This window comes from Candida tropicalis (genome assembly GCF_000006335.3).
Source record: "Candida tropicalis MYA-3404 genomic scaffold supercont3.1, whole genome shotgun sequence".
NCBI lineage: Eukaryota > Fungi > Ascomycota > Pichiomycetes > Serinales > Debaryomycetaceae > Candida > Candida tropicalis.
Window position 1 is genome coordinate 2,141,317 of NW_003020038.1, and position 22,272 is coordinate 2,163,588.

Consider the following 22,272-nt stretch of genomic DNA (forward strand, 5'->3'; position numbering starts at 1 on the left):
GAATATGAGTTCAAAACTTATTCATACATGGTCACCATTTACTAATGATGATTGGATATTGAAGATTGTCCAATTGACTGATAGTACGTTTATTGCATCGAGCAGTAATGGGTCCTTGGTTGAATTTTCAATCACAGATTTAGTCTCAAACCCAAAATCCACAATTAACAAGGCACATGAATCAAGTATCAATGATATTGTAAAGATTGATGAAAACACTATTGCATCATGTTCTAGTGATGGTGTCAAAATTTGGGATATAAAGAATAAAAAAGAAATCGTTACTTTGACTAATAGCAAGAATTCAACTTTTTTGTCGTTGGCATACAAAGATAATCTTTTAGCTGCTGGTACTGAACTTGTGGGTGTTGATGCGGAATTACACATATGGGATATAACAAATACTAATGAAGTGGTTAGATCATTCATTGATTCTCATCATGATGATATCACTGCTTTGGAATTTCACCCAACTCTTAGTAATTATTTAATGTCAGGTTCCACTGATGGTTATGTCAACATCTATGATTTAAACCAGCCAGATGAAGATGAATCACTACATCAAGTGATAAATTATGCATCTGTTCATTCGTGTCATTTTATTTCAGATTCAAGAATCTCGATATTGACACATATGGAAAGTTTGATGTTTCACGATTTAAATGATACAAACTATGAAGAATTGGTGAAGCCGAAATTTACTGATCTTAAGGATACTAGAGAACTTTGGCCAAATAATGAATATGTTATTGATGTAAATCCTGAAGGATATGCTGCATATGGTTCTAATTCAAAAAATTCATTATCATTATTACCATTCGAACCATCAAGTGAAAGTTTTGATATATCAAGTGTGATTAGCTTCCCAGGTGCACATGGTGAGGAAGTAGTACGGGACTTGTTAGTTTTGTCCAATACTAAAATGGTAATCACATGTGGAGAAGATGGTAACATCAAACTTTGGGAATTGCCACATATATTAGAAGTTCGTCCTATCACGAACAAAGACGAATCTGTTGACGTTGTAATGGAAGATTCGCTGGCTGAAAAACTAAAGAAAAAGTCTAAAAAGGATAAGAAGGACAAGAAGGATAAAAAAGACAAGAAAGGCAAGAAGGATAAAAAGGATAAGAAGAAGAGTAAAAAGGACATTAGATTTAAACCATATTAAATACACGCAAAAAATTATATTTTTATATATATATATTAATTTATTTCTAAATATTAGTTGGTTTTTTTTTTTTCTTTTTAGAATCTTCTGATGACATCGTTAATGACATCTTGAGTAGTGGAGTTACCACCTAAATCTGGAGTTTTGATTTTGTCTTCAGCCAAGTTAGCATCGACAGCTTCGTAGATAGTGGCAGCAGCTTCTGGGTAACCCATGAATTCCAACATCAAAGCAGTTGATCTAATAGTGGCAATTGGGTTGGAAATACCTTTACCTTCGATATCTGGAGCAGAACCGTGACATGGTTCACCAATGGCAAAGTTGTCACCAACATTAGCAGATGGAACAACACCCAAAGATCCAACTAATGCAGCAGCACCATCACTCAAAATATCACCATATAAGTTTGGAGCAACAACGACATCAAAGATTTCTGGTTCTCTGAACATACGGTAGACCATAGAGTCAACAATTTGTTCTTTATATTCAATACCACCGTATTCATTGATGTTGGCATCGTAGACTGCACGACAAGTTTCACGGAATAAACCATCAGATTGTGATAAAACATTGGATTTGTGGGTAACAGTAACAGATGGTTTGTCGTGGAGTTGTTTAGCAGAAGAACCTTTTCTAACGGCTTCTCTTTGTAAAGCAATATCGTAAGCCATTTTAGCAATTCTTGTGGAAGCAGTTTCGGTAATTCTTTTAATGGCTTCAGCAACTTTAGTACCATCTTCTTTTTTGTAAACTCTTTCTTCTTTAATGTATAAATCTTCAGTGTTTTCACGAACGATAACCATGTCAACTGGTCTACCAATACCTTCAACAGATTTAACTGGTCTGACATTGGCGTATAATCCCATTTTCTTTCTCAATGCAACAATTGGTGAAGAATAACCAGCAACTTTAGTAGTTGGGGAAGAAACAGCACCAAACAAAGCACCATCACATTCTTTCTTTAAAACATCAACGGTTTCATCTGGTAAAGCAGTACCAGTTTTTTTGAACAATTCGAAACCAGCGTCCAAATTGACGAACTCAAATTGTAAATCGTGTTTGGCTGGTAAGTTTTCCAAAACAGCTTGACCAGCTGGAATGACTTCACGACCAATACCGTCACCTGGAATCAAACCAATTTTTAAAGTTTTTAAGGCAGTGGCTGAAGTAGAAAAACAACGACGAATTGATGATCTTGAAGCAGCTAACATTGTGCTATTCTAAATAATGATATAATGTAATAAGGTAATTGTACCAATTAAATAACAAGAAGAAAAAGAAAATAGAAAAGATTAAAAAGAATTAATGAAATGAAAACTTTTGAAAAATTTTTTGATCCTCTTTAATACCCCCGGTTTCGCACCAGTTGTCACAAAACAATCTGGAGTACGCACACACACACACTGAGTGGTAAAGCGATAAGGAGAACTCACAGCAAGAAGGAGAAGAAAAAATTTTTTCCTGTGTGAGTCTGCTCACTGTACAATAAGGCAATTTTGTTCGCTGAGTCATTATTATATCCAATTCGGGTCAATCTGCGGCGCACCTCAAATCATCAATATGGCTTTCATGAAAACCTATAAAGATTAGTCACTTACACCATGAATATCTCAAAAAGCACGGATACACTACAGGCAAACTAAATTCAAATATACATGAACTGCTGGCAAGCAGATAGATTTAATCATTCATTAATAATAATAGTAAAAATAAAAGAAGGAGAAGAGAAAGGAAACACATCTATGTACAAGAAAATCACATTCTTCGTTCTAATAAAACAAATATTGTCTTCATGTCAAGTCATTAATAAACATTTAAAATCTATTCTTCATCTGATTCCTTAACAACACCGACTTTAGCTGGTCTTAAAACTCTTTCGTTCAAGGTGTAACCAACTTGTTGGACATGGAAAATAGTGCCTGGTTGTTTGTCTGGGTGAACCATTTGGAAAGTAGCTTCATGTAAGTTTGGATCGAATGGTTCATCAATAGGATCAATCTTGTTGATACCATACTTGTTTAAGGTCTTTTCAAAAACATTCTTGGTCATATCGACACCTTCATACAAATTTTTAACTTCAGCATTAGTTTTCAAAGTTTCTTCTTTAACATGACCAAGTGCTAAGTTGAAATTATCAAGTGAATCTAACAAGTCTTTGGCAAATTTTTGTAAAGCAAAATCTTTAGCCTTTTGAACTTCAACTTTGGTAGTTTCTTGTAAATGACGGAAATCAGCAATTGCTCTAGCATAATGGTTTTTCATAGAAGCCAATTCTTTGTCTTTGGTTTCTAACTTTTCTTGCAATTCGGCTACTGGATCAACTTCTTCGGCGGCTGTTTCTCCTTCAGTCTTCACCTCTTCTTTTAATTCTTCTTGTTGTTCTTCTTTCTTTGGCTCTTCTTTGGCAGCATTGTTTGAAGATGAGTTGAAACGAACGGCAATTCTTTGTGGGTAGGTAACTGAAACTGCTGGAGTTACAATTCTTGATGCAGATACAGCATTACGAGCGACAAATGATCTTGTCAATGTGTTGAATAAAGCTCTTTGCATTGTAGTATTTGTAGATATCTATGTTTTAAAGTTCACAGTTCGAAAGCAATAAAATTAAGTAAAGAGAAACAAAAAAAAAATTCCAATATTCTAAATTTCACGGTGAGTGAGGAGCGAAGGAAAAAGAAAAAAATTTTCCCTTTGGAACGTCTTGGAACGGACCTCAACTGAGTATAGACAAAAAAAAAATGCTGCGAGCACAAACAATAACACCCTACGCTACCAGATGGTTCTATTTTAGAATAATTTGCATTAATGAAACTATAAAAAATCAGTCCAAACTATTGACTAGTTCTTTTAATTGTTGCAAATCTTTAACGATAACTTGCTCGTGGTTATTTCTTTCCTTGCAACTATAAGTTTCTCCGGTGATTACATGTAATTGATTCTCAGCCGGGATTGGCATTTTAAAAAAACAAGCCCTATCTGTTGAAGCATTTGCACTTACATAGTAGTTTCCCAACTCTCCTGTAAGGGTTAATTCTTTGTATTCGGAGTCAGTAAATAACGAAATGATGGAATACTTATAATGAATATAATCATTAACTCCTGATTTGTTGAATAATACGTTCGGGCGATCTATCGACGATGGGAGTAAAGACTCGGCCACTTCTTTAATCAAATCAAGTTGACGTTGACATGAAGTCCAAATTCCAATTAATTCAGTTGGATACCCTAATTTCTTCATGTAGTAGTACAACAATACACAGTATTCAGCTTCTTCCACTTGATCCTTAACTGATATCACTTCTAGTTTGTTCATGAAACCAGGATTGAATTTAGGTTTTGTTTCGATTTCCGATCTCCAATCTGGTTTGTCGATAGACTTAGAATGCTTATAAAGAAAATAATCTTGAAGTTTACCTCCAATTATTTTCATACTTCCGGGGTTTTCCTCCACCCAATCGACAAATAGGTATGTCATCATGAACACAGATGGATGACAGTTGACAAATACAAAAGACTTCACTTTTTCAAGGTTCTCAATTAGTGGGATTAAATCATCCATAGTAATCATAATTGACAAGTTATCATAAATAAATTCCCAGGTATTTTCAACAAGTGGTGCTTTGGAAACGGCCCAACATACAGCAACGGAAGAAAAGGTACTGACAATTTTAGTAGTAACTTTCTTAAAATCCTCTGGCTCACTGATTGGTTCACTTGTAATCTTTTGAAAATCAATGGGGAAGTCGACACCATTTTGCGCCTTATCTTTTGCAGCAGTTGTCCAGGCCTGGAGGAATTGATTCATGACTTGATCAAGTTGTTCTAATGAAATGAATTCCTTCAATTGCTTAATCTGCTCTATTCCTGCACATCTCTGAATATTTTCAAAAAAAGCATTCACATGTTCCACAAATTTATCAACAGACTTTGCATCTCCATATCGTATCAAAGGGAGGTCGCTGTATTGTCCAAGATACTCCTTTGTTGGAACGACAACTATCGTTCTAGGAGAATATAAATCTGGTAAAATTTTGTGGATGTCAGCATGTTTCGAAACAGACATTAATTGAACCAAATCAGTATCGTTTGTTCCATCGATATCATTATCAATCGGGGATGACATTATTTTAAATGCTATTTCAGGGAACATTGAAAACCTTAAGCGTTTCAGGTAGTTCCAAACATCACTTCCCTTCAAACTATCAGTATTTGGCAAAAATATCAAATGGGTATATCCCAAATCGTCAAGATTCTCGCATTTGAAAGTATAACTGTTGTTGTTGGACTTTTCAACTCTACCAATTCTCAACTTGTCAATACCTATTTTTTTAGTTTCTGAAGTTTTACTAGGTTGACACAAAGTAGCAGCCAATGCATATTTGAAATCATTTGAATTCGTTTTGTCAAGGTCGATTTGATACTCCTTTGCTTTAATATTCTGAATAGTCTTGATTTTCCAAAAGTATTTACTGTTACCACTAAAAGAATTTGGTCCGGTTACAGTGACTCTTTTGGCAATCAGCTTCAAATGTTCTAATATCTCACGTTTGGTTTCATCCAGCATTTCATTTTGAACGTCACTAAAGAAAGTAGAAATAAAGTTGTAATTAGATGCAAACTTGATGTAACGAGGAAGATCTTCTAACTCCGTCTCAGTAAAGTTTTTCCATATTACATCTCTAAATGGTATATAACTGAAGAATGGAGTTAAAACGATATCGATATAAAACCTTTTCATGTCAACATCGTTTGTGAAATATTTTAAAGTAGCAAAGTTCATTTGCTTTTCACGCAGAATAAACATGTCAAGCAATTGCTTAGCATCATTTAAACTCAAATTATCAAGAAGCAACTTTTCAAAACTATCTCTTGTACAATCATGCAATGACTTAATCATTGCAAGCTGGTTCATGAGGTTTATGTGACCGTCAAATTTCTTCTGTAACGCTATTTTCAAATCTTCAAAATCGCTGAAATCATCCATAGCAAATTTTAAAAAAGTAACAGCTCCAGCTGCCCCTTTGGTTGCTTTAACAGCAAAATATGATGTTGCTTTAGTAGCTTCTAATAACATCATAACAGATTTCGCATGACGACGACTAGATACCCAAGTTTGGAAGAACTTTGCCACTGCAACCTGCCAATCAGTAACACTTGTCTGGCTATCACCCCCAAATGATGTAATCAATCGAAGCATCCACAGATTTGCTTTCTCGTCACGTAAGCCAAAGGGACGAAGAAACATCCTTGCAAGTTCTTCATCATCAAAAGCGACGGTTGGATTATATAATGATGTGAGAATCTCAAAATCATAGTACTCATCAATGAACATATTATACATGTCATGCACAATGAAGTTGGAAAATACTTGTAGAATATTGATTTTAAAGTCAGTATCATTAATAAATTCGTCAACTGCAAACTCTGCTAATTTACTAATGAACTTGAATTTGTTGTCAGACTCCATCCAAATACCAAACAATTCATCAAAGAGACTTCCATTATGATTTGGTCCATAGTAAGCATGCATAACCAATGCAAGTAGCAATTTATAATAATTGACAGTTTCCTTCCTTCCATCAAAGGCAAGCCTAGAAATCATGGATCGAGCAAATCCAATCCTGATTAAAAAGTCTAAACATTGATCTTTTGCTTCACCTGAAAATACTATATCAACTATCTCATTCAAGACATTCTTCCTGTGATTCTTTAAATACAGTTGAGTCAACTTCTCAAGTCGACATATACTATTTCCTTTATTCATATGTGGAGTTGGATTGAAATATAATTTGGTCTATGCAATTGTGAAGAAAGAAAAAAAAATTCTTTCGAAAAGTCTTTTTACCGTGTTTCTCTCTCTCTGTCCAATTTTATAACGCGTCTTCATTACATAAGATCTCTAACGTGTATTTCGTCTAACACTGCAATCAATGGATTTCTATTTTGACTGGTGAATACATGTGGATGGGTTATTAGTTTTTATTATATCTCTTGCCATTTTTGTAAAGTTATTGATACATGTAGAAAATTTTGTACCAAATTTGTAGAAAATTTTGTACCAAATTTGTAGAAAATTTTGTACCAAATTTGTAGAAAATTTTTTGATCATCCCAGAACAAATCAATCCAATTTAATTGCCTTTTAAATCTTTAATTAAAACAGCAAATCCATATATTGACTGATTTCCAATAGTTTTCAGAGAAATTTAACATAAAATCCAACGTTTTATTTAATGCAAATGTCATATTCAACGAAATATAAAACATGCAAGATTATCCAATGTTTTTTAGTGGGAGATTTGGAGGTTTGGAGAAAAATTCTAAAATATTATTTTTAGTCAAGTGGAGATAGCAGCTCTTGATTTGCTTTTTTAAAATAAAGAAAAAAAGTGCAGGTTCGATTCCCGTATATACCAACTTTTAATATTTTTTTTTTTTTTAAAAAAACCAAGAATAATACCTGATAATATAGAAACTCATTAAGTGATTTCTGAACAGTTAATTCTAATAAGCGGTGTAAGTCTCTTTATCTATGCTCGAACATAGTCCCAAACTCATTGGTCGTGCACAATGACGAATAAACCGAAAATCAAGATTGAAAAAATTTTCTTTTACTCTCGTTTTACATTCATTTCTATGGGCTAAGAATCATTCAAACAACACCCCTTGGATTGTTAGTACTATTCACCTCAGAGTAATGTTCAAAACTACAAATAGATTCTTATCGTTTGGACGTCCATTGCTTAACCAAACAGTTGCACCATCAAGTGCTGTGCCTCGTTTTCATGTGAAACTTGCCGCAACCCAATTTACCGAACCAGGTGCCAATAGACGTAGAGAAAGAAGATTAAGAAGAACAGAAAAGAGAATGAAAAAGCAAATTATTAGAGATGTTAATACCTTGAAACAATACGAAGTCAAAAATGTTCCACTTACAGTTGATCCAGTATTGGGGGACTCAAAATGTACTTTTATTCCAAGGATCATGGAAAAGGTTGACAACCAGGAATTGACTTTAGCTTATGGCATTGACAGGGCTGAATTTGAAAAGCTTTTGTATGCTGCTGAAAAAATTGCACTTGAAAATGCATCAAACAATGAAGCTTTGCGTGAATCTGTTATTGAAACAGAAGAAAACAAAAAACGTGCTGTCTTGACTATACTTAATTTGAAGAATACCAACACTCCAGACAGAAAGAAGATGGCCATCAAATTTGCTCGTGAAGAAATGCAAAGAGACTCTGGTGACACTGCCTCTCCGGAAGTTCAAGCTGGTATTTTAACTGTTAAAATACATTACGGTATGCAACAAGTGAAGAACATGCCAAAGGACAAAATCAATATTCAAAATGTTAGAGAACTTGTGCAACATAGACAAAGGCTCTTGAAGTACTTGAAGAAACAAGATCCAAAGAAGTATTATTATACCATTGCCAAATTGGGTTTAACAGACGATGCTGTCGTTAGAGAATTCAACATGAGTAAACAATATATGCAAGACTTTAAAGTTTGGGGCGACAAAGTTTTGGTTAGAGAAACCAACAGTGTTGCTAAGAAGAACCAAAAGATCAAGGATCTTAAGAATAGAATTGCTGCATACAATGATTTGGCCAAGAGAAACTACGAAATTTTGACTGGCAACAAATAGATCAAAAATAAAAAAAAATAGGGATGTAAATATTCGTTTCTGTACATAGTAAGATTAATTATTTTTCAATATTAACTAAATTGTCAAATTGTAAACCGTCGTTATTAAATGAACCGACTCCATTCTTTATCTGGTCCATAGATGTCTGTATCGAATCGATAATATCATTGGCACCAGTCACCATTTCTGAAAAGTCTTTGTGAAGGTCAAAGTTTTCTGCACACAACTGATCATATATCCATTTTGAAGATTATCTAGAACAACATTGCTATTACTTATTATTGTCGAATCCACGAGTTCCAAAGGTGAAAGTTGATCAATATTTGTAGGTTTTTCACCAGCTTCTTTCTTGTCTTGTGCGTGTTTTATAATTTCATCCAATTCGTCTAGCTTCGACTCCATATCTTTTTCTTTGTATATTAGATCAAACTCATCTAGTGAATTTGAATGCCAGAATCCTGACATTTGGGAAACGGCAGACTCTAGTGATATCAATCCATCTTCTGAATTCACCAATGTTGGGAAGCACGTACTCATTTGTTCTATAAATAATGATTTTTTGATCAGCTCTTCCAATGCCCTACGAGCAACCAATCTTAATCTTTCAAACCTCACTTTCTCAACGGCATCATAGTTCTTGGTATTCGTAGTTGACATTATTGGTGATATCCGAACAAGCAAGTGAAAAGAAAACAAAAACAAAAATAAAATAAACAAAAAAAAAAAGAGCAATGTCGTGTCGATGTGTTCAAGATTTTCAATAAAACTCCAACAAAAAAAAAAACACGAATTAACCAGGCAACTTTTAAGTCCCACTCTTTATCTAGTTTTTTTTTTTTTTTTTCTTTCATTGCCCTCCAAATATTCACCCAGAGATTTCGAACTATGTCAGATCCTCGTTCATTGATAGCAGAAGCTGAAAAACTACTTAAACCACAACTGGGATTTTTTCTGTTTTTATCAGGTTCTTCTTCATCTATGAGAAAGGAAGATGCTACAGACCTTTACATTCAAGCAGCAAACCTGTACCGTTTACTGAAAGATTTTAACCAGGCAGGTGCTCAATTTGTGAAAGCTGCAGAAATTCAAGAAAGTTTAGGAAACCATAATGATTGTGCCAACCATTTGGTTGAAGCATATAAATGTTTTAAAGGTGTTTCTCCATCAGACGCAATTTCAGCCTTATCTAAAGCAATCCATATTTTCTTGACTCAAAATGGTCAATTTAGAAGAGCAGCCAATTTTACTATGGATTTAGCAGAACTTTATGAGAGTGTAAATGATAATGAAAGTGCTGCCAAAAGTTATGAACAAGCTGGTGATTATTTTACTACTGATCATGCTGAGGCTCTTGCAAACAAGGCATTTTTGAAATGTGCTGATTTGTTTGCCCTTGATGGAAACTATAAGAAAGCTGTTGAATTATATAATAACATAATAAAGAATCTGCTTGGTAACTCTTCATCAAGATGGAGTTTAAAAGATCATTTCTTTAAGGTCATATTGTGTGTTTTGTGTATGGATGATGTTATTGAAGCAAACAAAAGAACCGACCAATTCCTTCAAGACGATCCTAGTTGGGCTCAATCCAGAGAATACAAGTTGGTTCAAGGTATCCTTGATAGCATTGATCAAGGTGATGTCGAAGGATTTTCAGACAAAGTTTTTGATTATGATCAATTTAGTAAGCTTGACAAGTTGAAGACACAATTGTTATTGAAAGTCAAGAATTCAGTAGTCGCTAAAGATGATGATGATTTATTGTAGATGCAATTTTACATCAAGATTTACTTTTATTTCTTCTCAATATATATATTATCAATACATGACAAACTACGTAGTTCAACGATATTACCCAGCAATGATCAAATTAGCAGTCATGGTGTCAAATCTGTCTCTGATCAACTTGGCTTCAACTTCCAACAATTCATGGTACAAATCCTGGCCCTGTGCCCCTTGCTTGTCCAACATCTCGTGCAACTTGGCCCTGCTGAGTTTCCACACCACCGAATCACTCACCGTGGTGTATGTTATCTGTCTATACTCCGAAGCATCGTCAATATCACCAAACGCCACCAACGGCAAAATACTACTATGCAACTCTCTCCCCTCACTCTCAAACTTTATCACGGACCGTATCAAACCGGACTCAACAATAAAGAATGCCGGATCATCTGTCTTTGTATCGTAAAATTGATAGTTTTCAGGCACCTTCTCCTTGACAAAATATGGTGCAAGCTTGGCCCAGAACTCAGCATCCTTCTTAGAAAGACCCTGGAATGTGATCATCATCAATGACAATGGCTGTTTCTGGAAAAGCGAGTTCTTGTTAACCTCAAACTTACTCTGTGTCTTGTGTTCATCATACACCGTTTTACTGGCCGCCTGCAAAACCTGGTTGCTTCGAGGCGTGGTTCCGAGCTCTCCAAATTTACCAAACAACTTGGCTCCAAATGAAGATGGCGACTGGAATTGTGGCTGTCTCGTGCCGGTCGAGGTAGGAACAGATTTGGATTTACTATGTGCGTCTAATCCGGTTTTCTTCAACTTCTTATACGTCTTCAAGAACGAATTCTCACACCACTCCAATGCGTAATTCAAGCTGCTGAACAACTCAATCGGCGAATTTGTACCATTGTCAAACAACCCAGCATCGCGCAAGCCCTGGGTAATGTCGTCATCTTCCGAGACCGACGAAATGATCAACTGGGTCTTGAACGAGTTTGTCAAATTCAAAATGCGTCGGAACCCTTCGGCGGCTGAGAAATCCAAGGAAATCACACCCTTCATATCAATTATCAAATACGAAATAGGGTTGAGACTGAATTTCTCCTCCTCAAACAAGTTCTTGATCACCTTCTCGACACCACCAATGGAACCAAAGAAAAGCGAGCCTTGCAACTTGATAATGTAGATCTGATCACCAACGTGCTTAAGAAACTCTTGCTGTTTCGGGTGTCTCATAACTGTGGATCGAGCAACACTTCCCGTGTAGATACCTTCCACCACTGGGGTTCGGCCAGCTTCAACGACAAACGACAAACACGCGAGGATGATACCAACACCAATACCAGCAACAAAGTCCACGGCCCCCATGGTCACAACAATGATAACAATGGTGGTGTACTCAACTTTGCGAAGCCTTCCCCAGGTGTCGTACAACGCCTCCTTAAGCAATTCGTACCCCAATAAGTAGATCAACGCACCGACAACACAAACAGGAATATACCCAATAACCACAGGGCCGACCATCATAATCGCAGCTGTAGCAATGGCCAACATCACACCGGCCAACCTGTCGTCCGCACCGGCACGTATGAACAACACCGAGTTGGTATAGACAAGATAATTCTGGATCGATCCCACCAAACCCGAGATTGCATTCGAGTACCCGTGTGCTACCAACTCTCTGTCGACATCAATCTCATCCATGCCAACAGAAACCGCCAATGCTGGAACGTTGATTGGGACATGAAGAATACCAAAGAAGGTAAGCGCCAACATAGTCGGGAGTTGACGCAAGATACAGAGCCAGTCAACAACACCAAACTTGTACAAGCTGTAGAACCCGTACCACGGCTCATTGCCTTCGACCAACGGGAACACCCAACCGGCATCACGGGCTGTATTCAAACTCCATTGCGGCACAACAGCAACCACCAAATGGAACGCGATGAAAACAAAAATAAAATACAATGGAACCAACAAGGAGTTGTGGAATCGGTGTTGAAGCAACACCAACACTGCTGCCAATGCAAGCGGAATTGTCCATTCCAACAACGTGATGTGGTTGAAAAACAAGTACTTGAACGTCTCAAAGTTGTAGGACAACCCACCCTCCAATCGGGAAGATACCTCAACACCTGTGGCAACCAAGAAATACCCAACACCACCAATACACCCGACCAATATGTGACGTGGGAAGAACCCTACAAGCACTCCCAATCTCAATTTACCGAGCAAGAAGAACACCAATCCGGTGACGATGGAAGATATGGCATAGGAGACGATCGTGGTGGCTATTATAGCATCATCACTAGAGCCAGCCAACTCTTTCGCAATGGACCCCGCCATGGTGTGGAAGAACGGTGTCACCTCAATCATTTCAGAACCGATACCTGCCTTGAAGGCGGAACCCCCAAGCGAGTAGACCAACTGACTGACAATACATGACATGTAGAACATCGAGAGACCTGCTGGCGCCAACGACGAAAAGATGGTTTCACCAATTGGGAACATGATCATCCCGTATGAAAGCCCATCCAAAATGTTGAGCAATGTTCCAAGAAAGACACCAGGTATGAAACGAATTGGTTGCAACAAGTAGTGGTGCAACTTGCTTGGCTGTGGTTGCTTTTCTGGGGTTTTCTTATGATCGTGACCGGAGACGCGTGGCGGTGATCTCGCATAGTCTTCATCCCCTAATGCTCCAAATCCAATCTCCGATTCATCAATGTGTTGTGGTGATTGTCCATAGTATCTTGTGGGTGAGTTTCCAAGTAACGGGGTTGTGGACTCTTCTGTTGCAGACTCATTAAACGACGGTTGTCCCATCTCCAATGGTAGATCCTGCAATTGTGCATCATCACTATCATTCTCACCACCTTCTATGACCCCAATATCTGCCAAGCCTGCTGTTTGTTCGTGGACTTCGGCCCCACTATTGACCTGGGGAAAATTCATATTCGCAAGCAAACTTGGTCGGTAGCTCATACTGACGTAACTTCTGCCACCAATGTCAAAGTTGCTATTGTTGTTAATATTGAATGCTTCACTAATGGAATAATTTCTGGTTCTGCCTGTCGCCGCTTGTTCGTCTGAAACGTAAGTGTGGTGTTCTGCGTCAAGTGTGGCACTGGCTGGCTTGTTGCTATTATTGTTGCCGTCATTCTGAATACGGAAGGGGGAACTCATTGCTTTTATATCAAAGAAAAACTCGGCCCCAAGTTGGCTTCAAGAACAAAAACCAAAAAAAAGTCAAAAAAGTCAAATAAATAAAGTGTATTGGTTTCCACAAGAAGTTAGAAAGTGAAAACGAGGAAAATGCCCAGTAATGTGAATTTTCAAAACCTTGTTTATATTAGTAGAAAGTTGTGTTTGGTGAATGCTATGAATGTAGAACTTAACTGCCAATAATGTAATGACAAATAAATATTAATAAATATAAACAAATCAAACAAATGAGACAACGAAATATTCAATTCTTAAAGTGCAAGGTCAAAATTGGCTGTTTTCGTCAAGGTGACAGTTTTTTTTTTTTTATTTAAATTAATTATCTTTAGATTATTTCACAGAGTGAAGTTTGGACTGAAAGCAGAAAAAAAAAAAATATCCTCCTGAAAAATTTTTCCTTAACGTCACCAGCAACCCCCCCGTTTCGTTTTTTTGGGAATTAAACTCGCAACAGTAAAGTATTGTATTCCGTATAACTTGGTACGTGTGTATGTGCTCATATCAGTGCAATTATTAAGGAGATCAGGCATTTCTGATAGGTTCATTCGGTGGTGATAACCACTGTCCCAAAATTCGCGGTTTCCTTCCAAAAACTAGTAATCTAATCTAAATCAGTTTCCCGGTAATTGTGAAACGACACAATCTTTGTCGGTAATGATTCCGGTGTTCTAAACATCCACGTAGGGCTCAATCGTGCCCTTAAGAGATCCAGAATGACAAACACGGTTGATTTCCAGTAACTCCAACAGAGTTATGGTCTCACACAGAGAGATATAAGTTGAAGCTAACACGACTTTGACATCACTGATTTTTCTTTAAACAAGAAACTTCAGCCAACTACAAAGGCACTCTGTCTCGTCTGTTGATCCGAGCCAAGGAGTATAGCATAAATAAAAACCCTTAAATTAGGAGCAGCCACGTGACCCTGGGATGCAAAAGGGAGTGTAAAGAACAAAAGTAAATTAGAAAAATTTTCTTCTCTTTCTTTGTCTTTAGATTTGTCACACAAAAAGAAAATCGCTTATGTTTTTGGATTTTTTGCACGCACACATCTCTCTCTCGCTCTTACAGGCTGAACATCAGCGATCCATTCTTCCTGTTTTTTTTTTTTGTTGTTTTTTGTTTTTTGTTTTTTGATTGTTCATCGCGCTTAGCTCACTGACTCATTACCCTTTTTGGATGGAAATATTCCCAATTACTTAAGAGCAAATCTCAAAATAAATTTCGATTTTATTTTGATAAAACACATGTATTATTTCTATACTCTATCGAAAATATAAATTTTTATTATTGGAATGAATTTTTCCATGAACCAGTCATTTGAATAATTCACCGTATTCTGGGTTGGAAATCTTTTCATAAACATTAGCAGTCCAGCGTCTAAGTCTCTTTCCAAATATGATTAAAATAATAAAACTTCCATTGATGACAACTGATAACATAAACATTAACCAAGTTGTCACTGTAAGTCCGTTTCTTTCAATCCATGGCAGAATAGCAAAAGAAAATCCCATTCCAATCATATTTCTTATGAATAACATAAGAACAATACCTTCACTTGCCAATTTGGGATATGAATCAACTGCATAGGTAATGCAAATACTACCTGAACTACTCATTGCAAACCCCATGGCACCTTGACCGAGAACCACTGAATATGCCCATGATTTGCCACTAGCACAAGGAAGCCAATAAGCTAACAAACCACAAGCATTAACAATAGTGGGTACAACCATTGCCCAGAGTCTAAACTCAGGCTCCAAGATCCCTTTATTTCTTTTTGCTAATTTAATAGAGAGCCAATCAACAAAGTTACCACCATAAAAAGTTCCTAACACGGTTCCTACCAAACTCCCCAAGTTCGTCAATCCAACACTACCTGCAGAAAAGTTGTAGGGTTCGGAGCCATAAATCAACACTTGGGTATTGGCAACCAACAGCAACCACATCATTTGACTTCCATATACAATACCACCAAATACAAATGCTGGAAAATACCAAGCAAAAAACGGTCTGTAAAATATACATAACCAACTTCTTATATCATTTTGATCGGTATGAACCAAGTTCATTCTCTCCACATATGATTTTCTTGAGACTGTTATTGATCCTGAAGTTTCCAGGTCTTCATCATATGCTATTTTTTCTATTGTTCCCTTTATGTCATTGGCATTTCTATTTGTACCTTCTATTTCAGTTGATCTTATTTGTTGAATTATATCTTCTTCAAGCTCTTCTCCATCAAGATGTCTTCTGAAGGTAGTTTCTTCCATGGAAAATAACTGCACCAAAAAAAAGGACAGATAAATAATTATTTGAATGTAGAAACACCAAATCCAACCGATCCCATCGACAATGTAGCCAGCAATAATAGGACCTATGAATGAACCAGCATACAAGGCAAGTACCAACAGGGCAATCACAGTTGATCTTTCATGTTGGAAAAACAAATCCGTGGCACTTAACTCAACTAAACTATCACATGGACTCGCTGCAAGCCCAACTAGAATCTTGAAAGCATATATTGAATCAATGGAAGTGGCTTGAGATCCAACAGCTAAAGACACAATACAAATTATTGTACCTGCAATGTATACGACTCTTTTACCTAATTTCAATGCAGTTGGTTGAATTAACAACACACCGCAACCCAAAAATAAAAATCCTAAGGCCACAGATATACCTAATTGATTGACTGTGACTCCGAGCTGTTCTTCCCATATACCGTAAAGTGGACCAGTCCAATTTATAGCTACTGCAACAAAGAACCCCCATATCCAGACGATTGCAAATTGAAAAATTCTCTTACTCATTGACCATGTTAACGGATCATTTGGATTAGAAGTAGGCTGTGGTTGTAAAATAATGTCTCCTTTCTTTTTGACATTTAGGTTCCCATGCATATCAACCAAATGAACAGTCCCTGGAACCATATCTACCAGAAGGTTATCAATTTCTATCATATTTTGCTTTTCTTTAATTTGTGCTTGTCTCTCCAAAGATGTAACACTCTTTCTTTTTTTATTTTTTTTTTGGAAAATGGTCGACTTAAATAGTCTTCTTCTCCTACTCTTGATTTATTCAAACCTTATCTACAATCTGTTGATAAGTACTTCAATTTATCTAAACGCTATGATATACCCGAAGAGGAAAAGCGTTAAGGGGCCCATCGCACATTTAAAAACCAAAAGAAAAAAAGAGCTCATGACATCAAGAACAATGACGTTGCAACAAAAATTGTCAACCACACACAAAAATACACTCGCACACATACAGATGAAATATTGATGAATTTCAACTAGTGGTGTGACACAATATGTGATATTTTTATTTGCTTTTTTTATATGACTATTATTATTTCTTTTTAATCGAACAGTAATATGCTCTGTGAAGTTTTAGTTCAACACACGTTTCAATTAATTTAAATAGAGTTTTGTCAATAATGAAATTGATATATTTTTGACATTGCATTTCGAAAGCGCAATTGCATCCCCTATGTAAAATCCGCACCATGTTGAAGAATTTGGATTCATGCTTCCTTATCAACAAAAAAAAAAATGAAACACATTTTCTTATCTCTAATGGTTATAGATTAACAAATTCGGTTAAAATCTTGGTAGAGAACTAACAGTGTAAAAGCTGAAGAGCAGGGGGGAATTGTATCCCGGCGTTAAGACATATTTTACCGTTATCTTCTTTTACTATCCCCCACATAAATATATGTGTATCGGATAAAGTTGACTAATTGGTCAAAATAGTTGATAGCAGTATATTGATCGATTCTTGATAAGTCAATATATTCCATCCCCGTCCCTTCAAATCGTTTATTGTATTTACTACAGATCTTCCTCTACTGTAGTATAATTAATCAACTTTGGTTACTAAAGCAGAAAAACAAGCATGCAATTAGAGGGAATTAGATCAAGTTTTAAGAACTGTATCTGTATATTTTCTTATTATCGTTTACTATTATATATGTATAAATTCTCTTTTTGTTTTCATTTTATTATTGTTTATTTTTTCTATCATTGTACAATTTGTATATTCTTCTAAAACTTTAGTAATAAATCTAGACCGGCTTTCCATGAATGAACTCACTCCATCTTCTAACTTCTTCTGGTACTTCAACCTTGTGTGGTAATTCATCAAAGGAAGCTTTGTGACCAATCTTTTCTTTCAAACATTGGGCAAACAACAATGAAGTATTTGGTTCATTAAACAATGGAATAGCAAAATCAATGGCATTTCTTCTCATAACATAGTCTTCATCCAACAAGTTTTCTGCTCTTGCTCTTGCCAAATTGAAAACACAACCAATTTCCTTATCTTGGAAAATTTCTCTCAAAGCACGCTTATCTGTCTTTGGAAATTCAATAATTTCAACAACTTCATTAACATAGTTCTTCAAGTAGTTTGCAACTGGTTCACTAGCAGTATAAAATTTGTAACCCAATCCAGTAATTTGTTTTGCTACGTTTCCTAATTTTTCATTAGTCAAATCACCACCAAATAAGATACCCTGACCTGGTTTTGGAAGATGGAAGTTCATAGTTGATTGAATAGAGGTCCAGTACGCTTCAGTCAAATTCTTACCAAAACAAGCAATTTCACCAGTAGATGACATTTCAACACCCAAGAATGGATCAGCACCTGCCAATCTGGTGAAAGAAAATTGTGGAACTTTGGTAGCAACTCGATCGTATTTCTTGTTCATTAAATTGACTGGTTCTGGAACATTTTCTTTAATCAAAGCTTTAACTGCGACTTCAATAAAGTTAACACCTAAAACTTTGGAAACAAATGGGAAAGAACGAGAAGCACGAATGTTACATTCAATGACCTTCAACTCACAATTAGCATCATCTAAAGCACCGTTTTGATCATTCTTGATAATTTGCATATTGAAAGGACCAGTAATCTTCCAAGCTTCAGCAACCTTGTCGGAAATTTCTTTCAAACGATCCAATAAAGTTTGGGATAAAGCTTGTGGTGGCAAAACCAAAGTAGCATCACCAGAATGGACACCGGCATTTTCAACATGCTCAGAAACCGCATGAACTAAAACAGTACCATCACTGGCAACACCATCAATATCAATTTCTTGGGCACCTTGAATAAATTTGGAGATAACGACCGGATGATCACGTGAAACCTTAGAAGCATTGGATAATTTAGCTTCCAATTCACCCTTGTTGTTAATAACAGACATTGCAGCACCAGATAAAACATAAGATGGACGAACCAAGACTGGGTAACCAACTTCATCGGCAAAATCTTCGGCTTCTTTGACAGATGTCAATTCTTTCCAAGCTGGCTGGTCAACACCAATGGAGTCCAAGATTTGAGAGAACTTGTGACGATCTTCAGCCTTGTCAATATCTTCAGGGTTAGTACCTAAAACGTTACAACCTTGGTTTTGCAAAGAAAGAGCAATATTTTGTGGTAATTGGCCACCAACAGAAACAACAACACCTTCAGCATGTTCCAATTCGTAGATATCCAAAACTCTTTCCAAAGATAATTCTTCAAAGTATAATCTGTCTACTTCATCAAAATCAGTAGAAACGGTTTCTGGGTTGTAGTTAATCATGATGGTCTTGTGCCCACTTTCTCTCAATGCACGGGCAGTAGAAACAGCACACCAATCGAATTCAACAGAAGAACCAATTCTGTAAACACCAGATCCCAAAACCATAGTACCTTTATCATTGAAATCAATATCAGAGCTAGTTGCATTATAAGTAGTGTACAAATAGTTGGTGTTTGCTGGAAACTCAGCTGCCAAAGTATCAATCTTTTTAACAAATGGAACAATACCAAATTCTTTTCTGACTCTTCTGACTTCTAATTCATCAGCACCGACACACAAACCAATTTGCTTATCAGAAAAACCCAATTTCTTAGCACGACTCATCAAGTCTCTATTAATGATGGAAATGTGACCATTAGCTTCTAATTCACGGTACATGTTAACAATGTTCATCAATTTGTGCAAGAACCATTTATCAATTTTAGTTAATTCATGGACTTGATCAACAGTATAGTTTTCGTGCAATAATGCTTGTCCAACAGCTAACCATCTTCTATCAGTTGGGTTGGCCAAAGCTTCGTCTAAGTTTTCAAAATGATCACCTTGGAAACCAATGTATGAAGGGTCAATTTGTCTAATAGCCTTTTGGAATGATTCTTCAAAGTTTCTACCAATAGCCATAACTTCACCAACAGATTTCATAGCGGATCCAATATCACGTTTAACGTGTTGGAATTTGGACAAATCCCATCTAGGAATTTTAGTAACCATATAATCCAAAGAAGGTTCGAAATTAGCAGTAGTGGTTTTAGTAACTGGATTTGGCAATTCTGGTAAAGTATGACCAAGTGCAATTTTAGCAGCAGTATAAGCTAATGGATAACCAGTGGCTTTGGAAGCCAAAGCAGAAGAACGTGACAAACGAGCATTGACTTCAATGACTCTGAAATCCAAACCATCTGGCTGTAAAGCATATTGAACATTACATTCACCAACAACGCCCAAGTGTCTAATAATTTTGATAGCAGCAGATCTTAACATGTGGTATTCTTCATCTGATAAAGTTTGAGAAGGAGCAACAACAATGGAATCACCAGTATGGATACCCAATGGATCAAAATTTTCCATATTACAGACTGTGATACAGTTACCAACACGATCACGGACAACTTCATATTCAACTTCTTTCCAACCCTTCAAAGATTTTTCAACCAAAATTTGAGGAGCTAATGAAAGTGATTGAGCAGCCAAGTTTCTTAACTCTTCTTCGTTGGCAGCAAAACCTGAACCCAAACCACCAAGAGAATAAGCAGAACGAACAATAATTGGATATCCGACATTTCTAGCAGCCTCCAATGCGTCATCAACAGATTCAACAGCAATAGATTCAGCAATTGGAATATCAATTTCCTTCAAGGCACGAGCAAACAAGTCACGATCTTCAGAAGTTTCCAAGGTTTTGATTGGTGTTCCCAAGACTTTAACACCGTATCTATCAAAGACACCCATTTTGTCCAATTGAACACCAACATTCAACCCAGTTTGACCACCAAAGGTCAATAAAATACCATCAGGTCTCTCTCGTTCAATGATATAAGTGATATATTCAGCGGTAACAGGTAAGTAATAGATTTCATCAGCCAAGGAATGAGAAGTTTGGTTTGTAGCAATATTTGGATTAATCAAAATTGATTGCTTGTTGGCTTCTTTTAAAGCTTTAATAGCTTGGGAACCAGAATAGTCAAATTCCCCAGCTTGACCAATAGATAAACCACCCGAACCAATAACAAGAACCTTGGACACATCTACCAACTTGTGAGCATGTTCATCTGTGAAATTCTTCAACAAATCACCACCAGCATAATGTAATTGCTGTTGCTTTAAATAGCTAGCTATGGAGAATGAATTTTTATGAAGCAACGATACGTGCTTCTTTGAGATCTTGAATTGCTGGATAACAGCAGATTTTATACTTATCATGTTGACTATGAAATCTAACTATGAATTATAAGTAGAGTATTTGTATAAAGATCAAAAGGATGTGGAAAAAGAAAAAGAAGAAAAAGTTGTAAAAAAAAAAGGAGGTAAAAGGAAAAATTTTTACATTTTTAAATTGTGGGAGGACGTTGAAAAAAAATTTTTCCCATCCAAAAAGGGTAATGAGTCAGTGAGCTAAGCGCGATGAACAATCAAAAAACAAAAAACAAAAAACAACAAAAAAAAAAAACAGGAAGAATGGATCGCTGATGTTCAGCCTGTAAGAGCGAGAGAGAGATGTGTGCGTGCAAAAAATCCAAAAACATAAGCGATTTTCTTTTTGTGTGACAAATCTAAAGACAAAGAAAGAGAAGAAAATTTTTCTAATTTACTTTTGTTCTTTACACTTCCTTTTGCATCCCAGGGTCACGTGGCTGCTCCTAATTTAAGGGTTTTTATTTATGCTATACTCCTTGGCTCGGATCAACAGACGAGACAGAGTGCCTTTGTAGTTGGCTGAAGTTTCTTGTTTAAAGAAAAATCAGTGATGTCAAAGTCGTGTTAGCTTCAACTTATATCTCTCTGTGTGAGACCATAACTCTGTTGGAGTTACTGGAAATCAACCGTGTTTGTCATTCTGGATCTCTTAAGGGCACGATTGAGCCCTACGTGGATGTTTAGAACACCGGAATCATTACCGACAAAGATTGTGTCGTTTCACAATTACCGGGAAACAGATTTAGATTAGATTACTAGTTTTTGGAAGGAAACCGCGAATTTTGGGACAGTGGTTATCACCACCGAATGAACCTATCAGAAATGCCTGATCTCCTTAATAATTGCACTGATATGAGCACATACACACGTACCAAGTTATACGGAATACAATACTTTACTGTTGCGAGTTTAATTCCCAAAAAAACGAAACGGGGGGGTTGCTGGTGACGTTAAGGAAAAATTTTTCAGGAGGAAATTTTTTTTTTTTTTCTGCTTT

The 22,272-nt window shown here is 36.4% G+C and overlaps 10 protein-coding genes across 10 annotated transcripts; 3 read left to right on the forward strand and 7 right to left on the reverse strand. All coding sequences in view use genetic code 12, as the record gives it.

The window, feature by feature from the left end:
* Positions 1 to 4: 4 nt before the first annotated feature.
* Positions 5 to 1,171, forward strand: CTRG_00944 (uncharacterized protein; the record flags this gene model as incomplete). The annotated part of the gene is made up of 1 exon (XM_002546116.1): positions 5 to 1,171. One exon carries the CDS (start codon positions 5 to 7, stop codon positions 1,169 to 1,171), a length of 1,167 nt encoding a protein of 388 aa, XP_002546162.1.
* Positions 1,172 to 1,248: 77 nt separating this feature from the next.
* On the reverse strand, positions 1,249 to 2,382 carry LYS12 (homoisocitrate dehydrogenase; the record flags this gene model as incomplete). The annotated part of the gene is made up of 1 exon (XM_002546117.1): positions 1,249 to 2,382. The coding sequence occupies one exon, from the start codon at positions 2,380 to 2,382 to the stop codon at positions 1,249 to 1,251; it is 1,134 nt and encodes a 377-aa protein (XP_002546163.1).
* Positions 2,383 to 2,992: 610 nt separating this feature from the next.
* On the reverse strand, positions 2,993 to 3,721 carry MGE1 (Mge1p; the record flags this gene model as incomplete). Its single annotated transcript, XM_002546118.1, has 1 exon — positions 2,993 to 3,721. The coding sequence occupies one exon, from the start codon at positions 3,719 to 3,721 to the stop codon at positions 2,993 to 2,995; it is 729 nt and encodes a 242-aa protein (XP_002546164.1).
* A 271-nt stretch (positions 3,722 to 3,992) lies between these two features.
* On the reverse strand, positions 3,993 to 6,935 carry CTRG_00947 (uncharacterized protein; the record flags this gene model as incomplete). Its single annotated transcript, XM_002546119.1, has 1 exon — positions 3,993 to 6,935. The coding sequence occupies one exon, from the start codon at positions 6,933 to 6,935 to the stop codon at positions 3,993 to 3,995; it is 2,943 nt and encodes a 980-aa protein (XP_002546165.1).
* A 932-nt stretch (positions 6,936 to 7,867) lies between these two features.
* Positions 7,868 to 8,818, forward strand: CTRG_00948 (mitochondrial 37S ribosomal protein uS15m; the record flags this gene model as incomplete). The annotated part of the gene is made up of 1 exon (XM_002546120.1): positions 7,868 to 8,818. The coding sequence occupies one exon, from the start codon at positions 7,868 to 7,870 to the stop codon at positions 8,816 to 8,818; it is 951 nt and encodes a 316-aa protein (XP_002546166.1).
* A 177-nt stretch (positions 8,819 to 8,995) lies between these two features.
* On the reverse strand, positions 8,996 to 9,475 carry CTRG_00949 (MIND complex subunit; the record flags this gene model as incomplete). Its single annotated transcript, XM_002546121.1, has 1 exon — positions 8,996 to 9,475. One exon carries the CDS (start codon positions 9,473 to 9,475, stop codon positions 8,996 to 8,998), a length of 480 nt encoding a protein of 159 aa, XP_002546167.1.
* Positions 9,476 to 9,703: 228 nt separating this feature from the next.
* Positions 9,704 to 10,585, forward strand: CTRG_00950 (uncharacterized protein; the record flags this gene model as incomplete). The annotated part of the gene is made up of 1 exon (XM_002546122.1): positions 9,704 to 10,585. One exon carries the CDS (start codon positions 9,704 to 9,706, stop codon positions 10,583 to 10,585), a length of 882 nt encoding a protein of 293 aa, XP_002546168.1.
* Positions 10,586 to 10,669: 84 nt separating this feature from the next.
* Positions 10,670 to 13,732, reverse strand: CTRG_00951 (uncharacterized protein; the record flags this gene model as incomplete). The annotated part of the gene is made up of 1 exon (XM_002546123.1): positions 10,670 to 13,732. The coding sequence occupies one exon, from the start codon at positions 13,730 to 13,732 to the stop codon at positions 10,670 to 10,672; it is 3,063 nt and encodes a 1,020-aa protein (XP_002546169.1).
* Positions 13,733 to 15,087: 1,355 nt separating this feature from the next.
* CTRG_00952 (uncharacterized protein) lies at positions 15,088 to 16,734 on the reverse strand (the record flags this gene model as incomplete). Its single annotated transcript, XM_002546124.1, has 1 exon — positions 15,088 to 16,734. The coding sequence occupies one exon, from the start codon at positions 16,732 to 16,734 to the stop codon at positions 15,088 to 15,090; it is 1,647 nt and encodes a 548-aa protein (XP_002546170.1).
* A 1,106-nt stretch (positions 16,735 to 17,840) lies between these two features.
* On the reverse strand, positions 17,841 to 21,281 carry CPA2 (carbamoyl-phosphate synthase (glutamine-hydrolyzing); the record flags this gene model as incomplete). The annotated part of the gene is made up of 1 exon (XM_002546125.1): positions 17,841 to 21,281. The coding sequence occupies one exon, from the start codon at positions 21,279 to 21,281 to the stop codon at positions 17,841 to 17,843; it is 3,441 nt and encodes a 1,146-aa protein (XP_002546171.1).
* Positions 21,282 to 22,272: the final 991 nt, after the last annotated feature.